We start from the raw sequence: 11,753 nt of genomic DNA, 5'->3' as shown, positions 1-11,753 counted from the left end.
CAGGACAGGGCTGGAGCACATGCCGGAGGCTCTGTTTCTCGGTGGCAGGCAGGGAACAGGCAGGGGCTAGCCAGAGTGGCCCTCCCTGCAGGGGGAATTCAGCCCAAGGCTGGGGTGACCAGACCCTGCCCCTGCCCTGCTCCCCAGGGCCTCTGCTATTTTCTGCCTCCTGCTGTTTGCTTTGGCAGCCTGCTAGGTCACGGGACCTGACTGCTTCTTCCCTCCCCTGCCCTTTGGGGCCCGAAGCCCAAGGTCCTGGTGGGAAGGAGGATGTGGCAGACTCGATGGTGCAGAGGAGGAATGAAGCAGGGGTTGAGGATGGAAAGCGGGGTGACTCTGGCCTGGCTGCTTACCCGTTCCTGCCTCAGTTGCCTCATCTGTAAAACAAGACTAGTCATCCCCCACCTGACACTAGGGAGGCACTAAATGATGCTTGGGTCTTCCACTCCAGTCAGCATGAAGGTCGCTGGGATCCTTCTGCAGAAGGAAGAAGGAACAAACCGCAGAAGGCCCTGGACTCCTGGTGGCCCTGCAAGGCCAACAGGGCCCTGAGAGGCAGGCCAGGCCGAGGCAGGAGGCAGACCAAGTGACTTTTGTCTTGCAGACAGTGCTGGTCCCAGGGGAGAGGCTGCCCACAGCCTTTGAGGCCTCTGAGAAGTGGCCCAACCTAATCCATGAGCCTCTCGACCAGGGCAATTGTGCAGGCTCCTGGGCCTTCTCCACAGCAGGTAAGTCCAAGGGTAGGAGCTGGCATGATGGGAAGGGAAAGCCAAGGCCTGAGCCCTCTGATGTCCCTTCTGCCTCCTCCCACCAGCTGTGGCATCTGATCGAGTCTCAATCCATTCTCTGGGGCACATGACACCTGTCCTGTCACCCCAGAACCTGTTGTCTTGTGACAAGCACAACCAGCAGGGCTGCCGTGGTGGGCGCCTCGATGGTGCCTGGTGGTTCCTGCGACGTCGAGGGTGAGCAGCTGCGGGGTGTGGGCAGGGAAGAGGGCGTGTTGTGGAGGCCTTAGGAAAGCCCCCTGCAGGAAGGGCCCGGGCCACACTCACTCTGCGCTTGCTCCTTCCTGCTGCTTTTCCAGGGTTGTGTCTGATCACTGCTACCCATTCTCGGGCCAGGAGCGGAATGAGGCCGGCCCCGAGCCCCGCTGTATGATGCACAGCCGGGCCATGGGTCGGGGCAAACGCCAGGCCATTGCCCGCTGCCCCAATCACCATGTTCATGCCAATGACATCTACCAGGTCACTCCTGCCTACCGCCTTGGCTCCAATGTAAGTCTGTACGTGGGTGAAGGGGCAGAGGAAGAGAGCTGGAAGGCTGGCCAAGGGCTGGAAACTCACCCCTGATGTATGCCCTCCTCCCTACCTTCTACCCTCCAGGAGAAGGAGATCATGAAGGAGCTGATGGAGAATGGCCCCGTCCAAGGTAAATGGCCCTCATCCTGCCCCTGGTTCCAGAAGCTTGTGCCTGCTTAAGACTGGGCATGGAGGCACAGGTGGTTTATACGACAAAGAGCAGCAAGTCCACTGGGGCCAGGAGTGGGGACCAGTAATGTCCCGTCCCCACGGGCAGCACCACTGGAGAGGGCACTTAGAGCCTTGGTATGAGAGGCCCTGGGGTCTGGGCGTGCATCTCCAGACTCGGGCTTCGGTGCCTGGGCTAACAGTCTGAGCCGGCCCTCCTTTGACCTCTGCTCACAGCCCTCATGGAGGTGCACGAGGACTTCTTCCTGTACCAGGGTGGCATCTACAGTCACACACCAGTGAGCCTTGGGAAGCCAGAGCGATACCGCCGGCATGGGACCCATTCAGTCAAGATCACAGGGTGAGGGGCTTGCGGGGGGACGGTAGGTAAGGCGGGGGCAGCCGAGCTTGCACCGAGGGTTCTGAGCCTGCCTTGAATCCTGACGATTTCTCTGCAAAACCCCATTTCAAAGAGGAGGAAACAGAGTCAAAAAGAGGAGGGACTTGTTCCGGTCACACCAAGAGTTGGGGGCTTTTTAAAGTTTTCTAGGAACTGTTTCTTCCTTAGACACTGGGATAAAATAACTCCAGGGAAATATAGACAAGGATTCAAGAGTTGCTCATCCTCTCCACATCTAAGCACCTGTTCCCAGCTCTGCCTGACTCACTTCCCTGGCCCTCGGTTTCCCCACTTGAGATAACAGGAGATGTTAGGGTCACTTATTTCAATTGTCCAACCAATGAAATGTACTTTGCCATGGAAGTTTGGGGCCTCTAAGGTACCCACATTCTCTGAGCTTCTTCCTTCTGGTTTCTGGCACCTACCCTTCCCTGGCTCCCCAAGTGAGGAGGGTGGGCAGGCAGAAGTGTGAGCTCCCAGAGAACTGGTACACGGGATGTGGACCCCTGGCGGGACCGAGGCCCAGGTTCTCCCCTTTCCTGCATACCCCTCTAGTTATTCCTTCTTTGCCTTCCCCCACGCTGGGCACAGGGACACAGGCTTAGAGATGTGGACACGGGGAGGTACAGACAGGGACAGAGACCTGCCCAAGTCCTAAGAGTTTACCCAAGTCGCCAAAGACAACAGGGGCCTGGACAGGAAGGGCCTGGGGGTGGAGCTCCTGAAGGCAGGCAGAATCAGCACCCTCAGCCCTCTTGGCCCTGGCCTGCAGGTGGGGAGAGGAGACTCTGCCTGATGGAAGGACGCTCAAATACTGGGTGAGTCCCGGCTCAGCCCCATCCCCTTCCCCCTGCCCAATGCTCCTCCTGGTTCCTCTCCCATTATCCTGCTTGTTGACACTCCTCATTCCCAGACTGCGGCCAACTCGTGGGGTCCAGCCTGGGGCGAGAGGGGCCACTTCCGCATCGTGCGCGGCACCAATGAATGCGACATCGAGAGTTTCGTGCTGGGCGTCTGGGGCCGCGTGGGCATGGAGGATATGGGTCACCACTGAGGCCGCGGGCACCACGCCAGAGCAGCCAGCGGAAGAGCCCCCTGTGGGGCGCCTTCCCCTGCTCCGCCTGCCCACCCACCCGATGGTGCCCGGGGCACAGGCGGGCGCCAGGGACCTAATCCCCACGGTTCCGCTGACACAGCGCCCAGCCTGGGAGCTGCGGGCAGGCGAGGCTGGTGGAGCCCCCAGACCTCTCAGCGGGGACCGGACAGAACCTGGCCTGGGAGGAGCCAACCTGCAGATCCCAGGCCCCCGGCACCCCCACGCAAAACCACCAAAGCCAGGACACCCCCAAGTCTCCAGCCCCACGACCCCAGTCCACCTTGTACTCCTAATCTCCAAAGATATTTATTTTTCTTTTCACTGTTTTAAAATAAAAAAAACAAAATATTGATAACTCTAGTAACTTGTAACTTCTGAGAGTAGAAAGCCAGGCCAGAGTTGGGGTGGCATAGGTTAGCCTAAAGGGTGGCCTGAGGCCTTGCTGGTTGGCAGAGGTGGGTGGTCTAGACACCTTAGTCTCCATTCAGCCCTAGTTGTCAGTAGCCCTAGGCACGGACCCACTTGGAGGTGGAGCATGGAGGGCATGACCTTTGGCCCCCAGGGAGACATGTGCCCGTGGGAACCACCTTTCAGACGCTGAGTCAGCGCTGCTGGAGGTGGGAGGGCAACCCACCAATCAGCAGAACTGGCGCCGGTGCCCAGCAGGCAAGGGGGGGCACAGCCCAACAGAAGCTGAGCCTCTGTCTCTGCAGATCAGCCTCTCCAAGCTACCCAGGCGAGGGGCCCCCTCTCCTTCCCCTGCCCCTGGGCTAAGCAGGGCCTGCCTGTCCAAACTCTCTTCCTACCCGACCTTTTCGGGTTCCCAGTGCCAGCAAAATAAGCCTAGGCCTCAGCCTGGCTTTCAAGGCCAACAGGATCCACCTGACCAGCATCCTCATCAGCTTATTCACCCTGTGCTCAGGCAATTCCAGGGGCCTCACTGCTCCTCACATGTCCAGTATACATGCAGACCACCGGGCATTTGCACATGCTATCCCCCCAGTCTAGATACCTTCCATTCTGCCCACCACTTGTCCCTGTTCCACTCCTATTTCAAAGCCAACTCCAGGGTTCCTTCATTCAGACAGTACCTGTGGAGGGCAACTGATGTTTCCCTAAACCACCCTGACTCCACCCACTGTGGCCTAGAAACCCCCTCCCTGAACTCACCCACACCCTGCCCTTTCACCCAGGGTGTCTACCTACCTCCTCTGTTACACTGGAAGTTCACTGAGGGCAGGGATTGGGTCTGGTTCATTAGTGGGTCCTAGTACCCACAGTACCCTGGCATAAGGTGGCATTACAGTTTATGGAATGGTTGAGTGAATATGACCTATTTTTTCCCCTCCACTTTCTTCCAAGACCTGGTCCCCAGCACATCCCTCCAGGTATAGATGTCAGTAGGGAGCCCCTTGCCTTCCCGGGGATGCTGTGCCTGGGGAGGAGTCTCCCCACGGCAGGGATCTTCCTGGCCCCTCCGGAGTCACTGAGGGGAGGCGAGGCTGGGAAGTCCTCCTCCCTGGAGAGCAGCCTTTGGGGGCCAGCCAGAGTCCCCTGGCTGCGCAGCCATCACCTGAAAGGAATGTGGGGGCCCGATAAGCGGCTGCCTTTGTCTCATTTCCTGTTTGCCAGGACGTCCCGAGCCCGAGTCCGCTGGCCGACCCGCCCCTCCCCAAGGACCCAAGGCCAGCCAGAGGCCCCGGGGATGGCGACCAGGCGGGGACCCAATTAAGGATGGGGGGGGGGGCGGCTGCTGCCAGGACACACCCTACTTCTCCCACCCAGCTGGAAAAATCCTGTCCTGGGGCTACTCCGCAGGGCAAGGCTGGAATTTTTCTACAAGGACTTTCAGCGGAAGCCACAGGGGTGGAGACTGGAGGGGAACTGGGGCGTGGCCTGGTCTTGAGTCTTTAACACTGCCAGCCCTGCAGACCTTGTGGAGTTGACTCAGCTCTTCCTTAGCCCTATTCCCCAGTGTCAGGAAGCTCCAGGTCCTCCCCGCAGCCCTGGAGTGGGAGAGAGTGCAGGTGGAACTGTAGAGGGCTTAGTGGTGCTTCAGTAACCTCCATCGGCCACTCCTGGGTCTCTGACGTCGGTAATGGGTGTGTTGTTATAAAGAGCCAAGCAAAATTAAAGCTCCGCCCACCCCCAACACCCACCAGATTACTCTTGAGCTCATCCATTAGAAATCCTGGCTCCCCAGCCCCTTCATGTGTGTCCTGAGCCTAGTCCCTTCCTCTCTCTGGGCCTAGGGCATGGGTCATTAGACGAACCTCCATTTGAATTTGAGCCCCTGCTTTGTTCCACACTGGCTGGCTATGTAATCTTGCCTCTCAAAACCTCTGTTTTTCTATCTTTCATGAGGATAATAATACAGTCCTGAGTCGCTAAAGGAGGGAGATACGTTCAAAGAAATTTGTTAGGTGATTTCGTCATCGTGCAAACATCACAGTGTATGCTTACACGAACCGAGATGGTATAACCTACTGCACACCTAGGCTATATGATATAGCCTATTGCTCTTAGGCTACAAGACTCTATGAAATATAAGATTAAATCAAGCACAAGAGAAAACGATGCAGTCGAGAGACCTGGTAAACATGAGAGGTATGAGGCTACTGCCACAGCACATTGTTTGACAGCAAACATTTTTGTAAGTAGGAAGAGTATACTCTAAAATAAAGATAAAACGGATAGTATAGTAACTACATAAAGCATAGTCATTTATTATCCTTATCAAGTATTAGGTATTGTATGTAATTGCGTATGCCTTACTTTTATACAAGTGGCAGTGCAATAGGTTTGTTTACACCAGCATCACCACAAACACATGAGTAACGCTTCGTGTTACGACATTATGACAGCTACAGCGTCACTAGGTGATAGGAATTTTTCGGCTCCATTACAATCTTATGGGACCATTGATGTATATGATGTCCTTCATGACCAAAATATAGTTATGTGGCACATGACTGTACTCACTTCCTGGAATTGTTAGATTACATGAGACAAAGCATGCTCAGCATTTAGCACGATGCTTGGAACTTAAGGGCTCAATAAATGGTAACAGCTATAATCATTTTAAGGGCATTGGACTTGATAATGTAAAGGCTTTTCCTAATGAGCTAAACCTTCATTGAGTGTTTAACCACAGCTTTCTACCACCAGATTGTTCTGACCGCTTTAATATATATTTTCTCCTTTAATACTAAAAACAAACCCTTATTTCCAATCTATTTTGCAGATAAGGAACAAAAGCATAGAAGAGCCTCAAGTTTGGTTGAGGCAGGATTCAAACCCAGCGCATCCCAATCCTCATATTAATCAGCTCTGTACAGACTATGGTTGATTGGTAGGGATAGTCCATGTTCCTTTCCAAGTCCTTTCCCTGTTCGGCAAACTCTTATCCTTCCAAACCCAGCTCACATGTTCCTTCTCTGGAAAGCCTTTCTTGGCATCCATCTTCTGGACCTCCAGGGACTCCAGCATATATTTCTGACACAGAGGGTGTACCTGTTGACACTTTGTCCTCCCACAAAGGGATGGAGCAGGAATTTTTTTCTGAGCCCTCTCCTTTTCTATCCACCAAATGTTCTGCTTGGGCATTCGTTCTGGTCTCCTGTGGGGCTCTGCGGGGTCCCAAGGCACCTGACGCTAGTTTCCCGGGAGTGGCTGAGTTATATCACTTCATGAGTGCTGATTCACCACATCTCCCTGGTATCTTGCCAACCCCCATCCTTGCCTGGTGCCCATTAAGGGAAAGGAATTCATGCCTACCGGGCCTGCAGTGGGCCAGGCCTTGGGCTTAGAGTTTCACACACTTTAGCTCGTTTGATCCTATATACATCTCTGTGAAAAAGTGTATCACTGGAAACCAATGCCAACCAGCAATACAACTCTCAGAATCTAAGAGAGGGTGAACTTCCAGCTTGCGAGCAAGGCTAGTGGGCCCAGACACAGCTGGAATCGGGGACCCAAATCATGCCAGGAGAGAGTCAGCACAGTCTCTCTCTTCTGCCTTTTTCTCTGCAGACTAATGAAAAGGGGCATGTGGCCAATGACAACTCCTCAGGCCCTCAGCCCACAACCATTTTCTCAGTTCCAATTCACAACAAAACTGGACAGAGCAGAGAAGGCTTCTGATTGGCCTGGCTCTAATCAGGGATTCACTTCTGGGCCAAGGGACAGGGTCATGGAAGCCACGACAGTGTTTGGTGGTGGAGGAGATCCTCAAAGAAAGGAAGGGCTGCCATTCCAGGGGGAGGAGGAATGCTGAACAGATGACAGAAATGGGTCCATGATAGTTAGGGACTGCTGTGACCACCACTGACAGGTAAGGAGATCGAGGGTCAGGGAAGACTGTTACTAGTCAGGTCACATAGTTGACACGTGGTGAAGCTGGACACAGATCACACTGCCTTCCACTGAATTTGTGCATTGAGTCAGAGAGATAACCCTTTGAAGGTCAGAGTGTGAGGGATTCGTCTCCCAGCTTCTCCATGATTCACTTCTGAGCCCGGGGAGGTAACTTTCTAGAACTCCACCCACTTTGTGCAAATTCTGTGGCTCTGGCAGTAATACCTGAGACAGTCTGCCCAAAGTAAAGCAAGGCTGAGTCTGAGCAGGGCTTTGGGGAGGGGGGTTAGGGGGGGAATGTCCTGCTCTCTGCTCCAGGGGGCACAGCATGGTCCCCACCAAAGGATGCGATGAGATAGTTAACAGAATATGCCAGTTTATAGATAAAAGAGATGGGTGCAAAAGGAGCCATACTGAAGATATGCACTCTAGCTAAGGACTGTTATTCCCCCATTTCATTGGGAGGAAACTGAGGCTGGGGATGGGGGTGAGGGGAAGTGAAGTGACATCCACATGGACGCATTGCTAGGCAGTGGTAGGGACCCTCAGTGGTCGGGCTTGAAAGCCTGGGCTGTCCCTAGACTGTGTCCAGGTGTACTCAGAGCCCCTCTTTATCTTGTACCCAGGCAGACTCTTTGGCCTCCAGCTCTGTGCACAGATGGTGGGGACCTGAAGTTTGGGACTCACAGAAGCTGGTAGCCATGAACACTCAGGCAAGCTTGGCCTGGGGCTACAGGTAGGCAGCAGAGTTGGCAGAGCGGGAGCTGAAACTTGCTCATCCTGTAACGTCAAGTTCAAAAGCCTCCTCCTCGGAGAAGCCTTCCTGACCCTTCCGTGCAGTCATCATCCATCCTCTGCGCTACCCCACCGCCGCCACCCCACTTTCTCTACCACAGTACCCCTTGCTGACTGAAAGCTTCTTGAGAACAGGGTTGGGCCGCACCCTCTCTGCTCTCAGTATTGCACAAGACGCCACTGGGTGCGGAAGAGACACAGGAGCTGTTTGTTGAGAGAAGGAGGAATGAATGAATGAATGAACGAACGAATGAATGAATGAACGAACGAACGAATGAATGAATGAACGAACGAACGAACGAATGAACGAGTACACACAGGCAGAGCCTGGAGGTCCTGTCGACCTTGGCAGCAGGGCCCCCTGGTGGCCAAATTCACAGCTCACCTGCCTCAGCCGAAAGAAGCAGTGACGAGAAGAGACCTCTGCAGAGTCCCAGAACTGAGCAGCTACGATGGACTGCTTGTTTTATGTGCATTCTGTGTTGAGTCCACCTAACCACTCTTTGAGGCCTGGACACTGGCCCAAGAGGACAAAGCTGAACCAGGAGTGGCTCTCACTCCATCGAACCCCAGAGGCCGACTCGTTGCTGAGGCCCCAACTCTGCACCTCTCACGCAGATGTTGTGCCCCAGCCAGGGCAGTTCGAGTTTGGCTTTGAGGTGTCCCTCACCTGTGGCACTGTCCTTTACTCGGGCTTCCATCCAGGTTCCCCTGGCTCCTGCCAGTACACACACCATCCTTGGAAAGCCTCCAACTCAGAGCCAGACAGACCCAGGCTCAAATTCCAGCTCGCTGGACTCCCTAAAGCTCACTTTCCACTCTGAACCTCAGTTTCCAGTCTGTAAAATGGGAACAGTGATCTCTGTTATCTCTGCATGCCAAAGATTGAGGATTTCCCTAAGAATGTGGAAATGAGGGAAAAAATCAGGCCCATAGACAGTCAGATGGAAGAAATCAGTCCCTAATGAATCGGAGCAGAGATATGCAAAGTCACCTTAAAGGGCCAGGTTAACTCTGGGTCCCGCAGAAAGTGATAGGCACTAGGTAAAGGTATTGGTCCATCTGAGGTAGTAAAGCACCCTCAGACAAAGGTGAGTTCCTGTGACTGAGCTGCTGAGTTTGTCTAGAGAGAAACAGCTCTGACCATGGGTCAAGTGGCCAAGCTGAGCTGATGTTGAGATGGACAAAGTAGGTGTCACTCGTAGACTTTGAGTAGTTCCTTTCCTCATGGCAGGATGGTGCTCTGGAGACCTGGGTGTGGTGGCTGTCTTAGCCTGGGGCCGTTAACCCAGGGTCCCTGCCATCTCTGCTTCGATTGTCTTTCAGACGAGGCAGATACTAGAATGAGCCAGGAGTGTCAGAATAGGAAGTATTCTGTGTCCAGCATGTATGGGAGAGTGCTCGCTTGCCTAAAGGCATCCAGAATCAATGACTTTTAAAATCACAATGCCAGTCTGCATCACTCAGTGTCCCAACAGGAAACAGATGGTGTGCTCTAATTAGAATTTGGGCAGAGTTTATTTTCAAAAGGATTAATGACAAAGCAGGGTATAGGGGAGTCACAGGAGAGAATGCGGCACTCTGGGACTAGCAGCAGCACAGCTTTCACTCCCCCAAAGCCTGTGAGGCCAAGGGGAGGGAGAGGTGACCAAAACTCTGATGGAGAGAGTCCTGTAGGGCAGAGGTGACCTCACCGTGAAAGAGCTGGGGATTAAATACTCCAACCTCACTCTCTTCCCTTCGTCTCATCTCTCCTGCTTGGTGGCTTCCCCTGTACCAAACCCCATAGGAACTGTGGCTATAGACTTTTAAATTGACAATAGGTAAACTTCTGTCTTATTTAAACCACTGTTTTCAAGGGTCTCATGTAACAGCAGCCTAACCCTTATCAATACACTCGTAAAAGGAAACATCTGCCGAGAAGATATAACCATGAATTTATACGTATCATGAATTTATGTGTATTTTGGTGAAACATATAAAGCAAATCTGGCAGAATTGCCAGGAGAAAGTCACGAATCTATAAACAAAGTAGAAAATTTAATTAAACTTTCTTAAAACCAAGTAGCAAATCAATTAAGTTACTCATTGTTTTCGAGTTCACATAGAACAGTTGTTAAAATACCACATAGGTGGCCATTAGGGAAGTCTAAAATTTTTTCAAAGCATCAATATCATTTAGTCAGATTCTCTAATCCCAATATAATAAAATCAGAGACCAACAATAAAAAGTTGGCCAAGGAAATTCGATGTTTGTTAACTTAAAAACTCATTTCTAAATAATTCATGGGCTAAGAAGAACATTATAATGGAAATTATAAGATATTTGAAACTGAATAACGATAAGCTAAAATAAAACTTGGAGGGAAAATTATAGTCTTAAATGCTTTTATTAAAACCAGGAAGGATTGGCAAAAAATGAATTAAGCATCCAACTCAAGATTTTAGAAAGATGTCTTCAGAAAATCCAAAGAGAGTAGAAGAAGCAATAAAGATAAAGCAGAAAGTAATGATATGGAAAGCAACAAAAAGTTGAACTAATTATTTTGAAAACCTTAATAAAAGAAACAAATCATTAACACAAAATACGCAATATTGGGAACAAAAATAGAATATGACTAGAGAGGCAACCAAAGTCTTAAAAATCACTAAAAAATACCAGAGGAATCTTCAGTTCTGACAAGATATCACATTATGATAATATGAAAAACTCAGGAAATAAACCCAGAAGGAAGAAGATTTCAAGAAGTAGAAAAAAAAGCTAAAGAAATTAATAATAATAATAATACATAAGCATAGACTTTATAAAAAAATTTTAAGATTGGTTTGGGGGAATAAAATTAACAAGGTAAGACTGAAAAACTGGGGAACAATCAAATTACAGGCAGGAAACTAAGATCAGAGTTCCAAAGCAGTCTAAGCTTGGTCGTTCTAAGGGAGGATACTGATTAACTTTAAACTCTGTTAACTGAAGTAAACATATTGAAAATTTAAGGATGACTAATGAAAGAACAGAAATTCTAAACCGCTAGAGAGGAAACAAAGGGAACGAAGAGTGTCAGTCCACTTCCAGGCAGGAAATGACAAATAAAAGAAGCGGAGAAAAGCTTGGTGCGTTTGCCAGTTTCCGAGATGGCCCTACTGATCCCTTTATCCTGGGACCCAGGTTCTTGTGTAGCGCCTTCCACAACGTGCCGGATGAACTTGATGACTTGTTTCTGCCCAACAGAATATGATAGAAGTGATGGCATGTCACTCCTGAGCAGGGCTGGCTCTTTGGGAGTGCAGCACATGCTCTCGCATACAATGCCGCCCTCAGTACGGCTCCACGTTGCTTTAATGCTCTGCTCTCAAACTTGAAATTCTTAATAATTTTTTAATAAGGGTCCCACAAACTATGCAGCCGGTTTTGCTTCCAAGATTAGGTTGTAAATAAGATTGCCAGATAAAATACAGGAAGCTCAGTCAAATTTGAATTTCGAATAAGCATTGAATAATTTTTTAGTATAAGCATGTCCCATGCAAATATTGAAATACCTGAAATTTAGATTTAACTGGGCATCCTGTATTTTTATTGGCTAGTTCTGGCAATCCTGTTAGAAAAGACCCATGGCTTCCATATTGGTTGCTCTCTCTC

The 11,753-nt window shown here is 50.9% G+C and overlaps 1 protein-coding gene across 3 annotated transcripts in view; it reads left to right on the top strand.

The window, feature by feature from the left end:
- TINAGL1 (tubulointerstitial nephritis antigen like 1) overlaps positions 1-3,325 on the top strand; it is a 9,906-nt gene extending 6,581 nt beyond the window's left edge. For 2 of the 3 annotated variants that reach the window (XM_006924312.3, XM_015598768.2), the window contains 7 exons: positions 605-728; positions 815-965; positions 1,088-1,277; positions 1,386-1,431; positions 1,707-1,830; positions 2,642-2,687; positions 2,783-3,256. In XM_006924312.3, the coding sequence (XP_006924374.1) occupies positions 605-728; positions 815-965; positions 1,088-1,277; positions 1,386-1,431; positions 1,707-1,830; positions 2,642-2,687; positions 2,783-2,923 (822 nt within the window). In that variant the 3' untranslated portion in view covers positions 2,924-3,256. Of the gene's footprint in view, positions 1-604; positions 729-814; positions 966-1,087; positions 1,278-1,385; positions 1,432-1,706; positions 1,831-2,641; positions 2,688-2,782 lie in introns of all 3 variants that reach the window. The other variant, XM_025041472.1, reaches the window with a different exon arrangement.
- Positions 3,326-11,753: the final 8,428 nt, after the last annotated feature.

The sequence above is a fragment of the Pteropus alecto genome, unplaced genomic scaffold (assembly GCF_000325575.1).
Source record: "Pteropus alecto unplaced genomic scaffold, ASM32557v1 scaffold39, whole genome shotgun sequence".
NCBI classification, from domain to species: Eukaryota; Metazoa; Chordata; class Mammalia; order Chiroptera; family Pteropodidae; genus Pteropus; species Pteropus alecto.
Note: the sequence above shows the minus strand (reverse complement) of the source record. Positions and strands in the feature narration are given on the sequence as shown.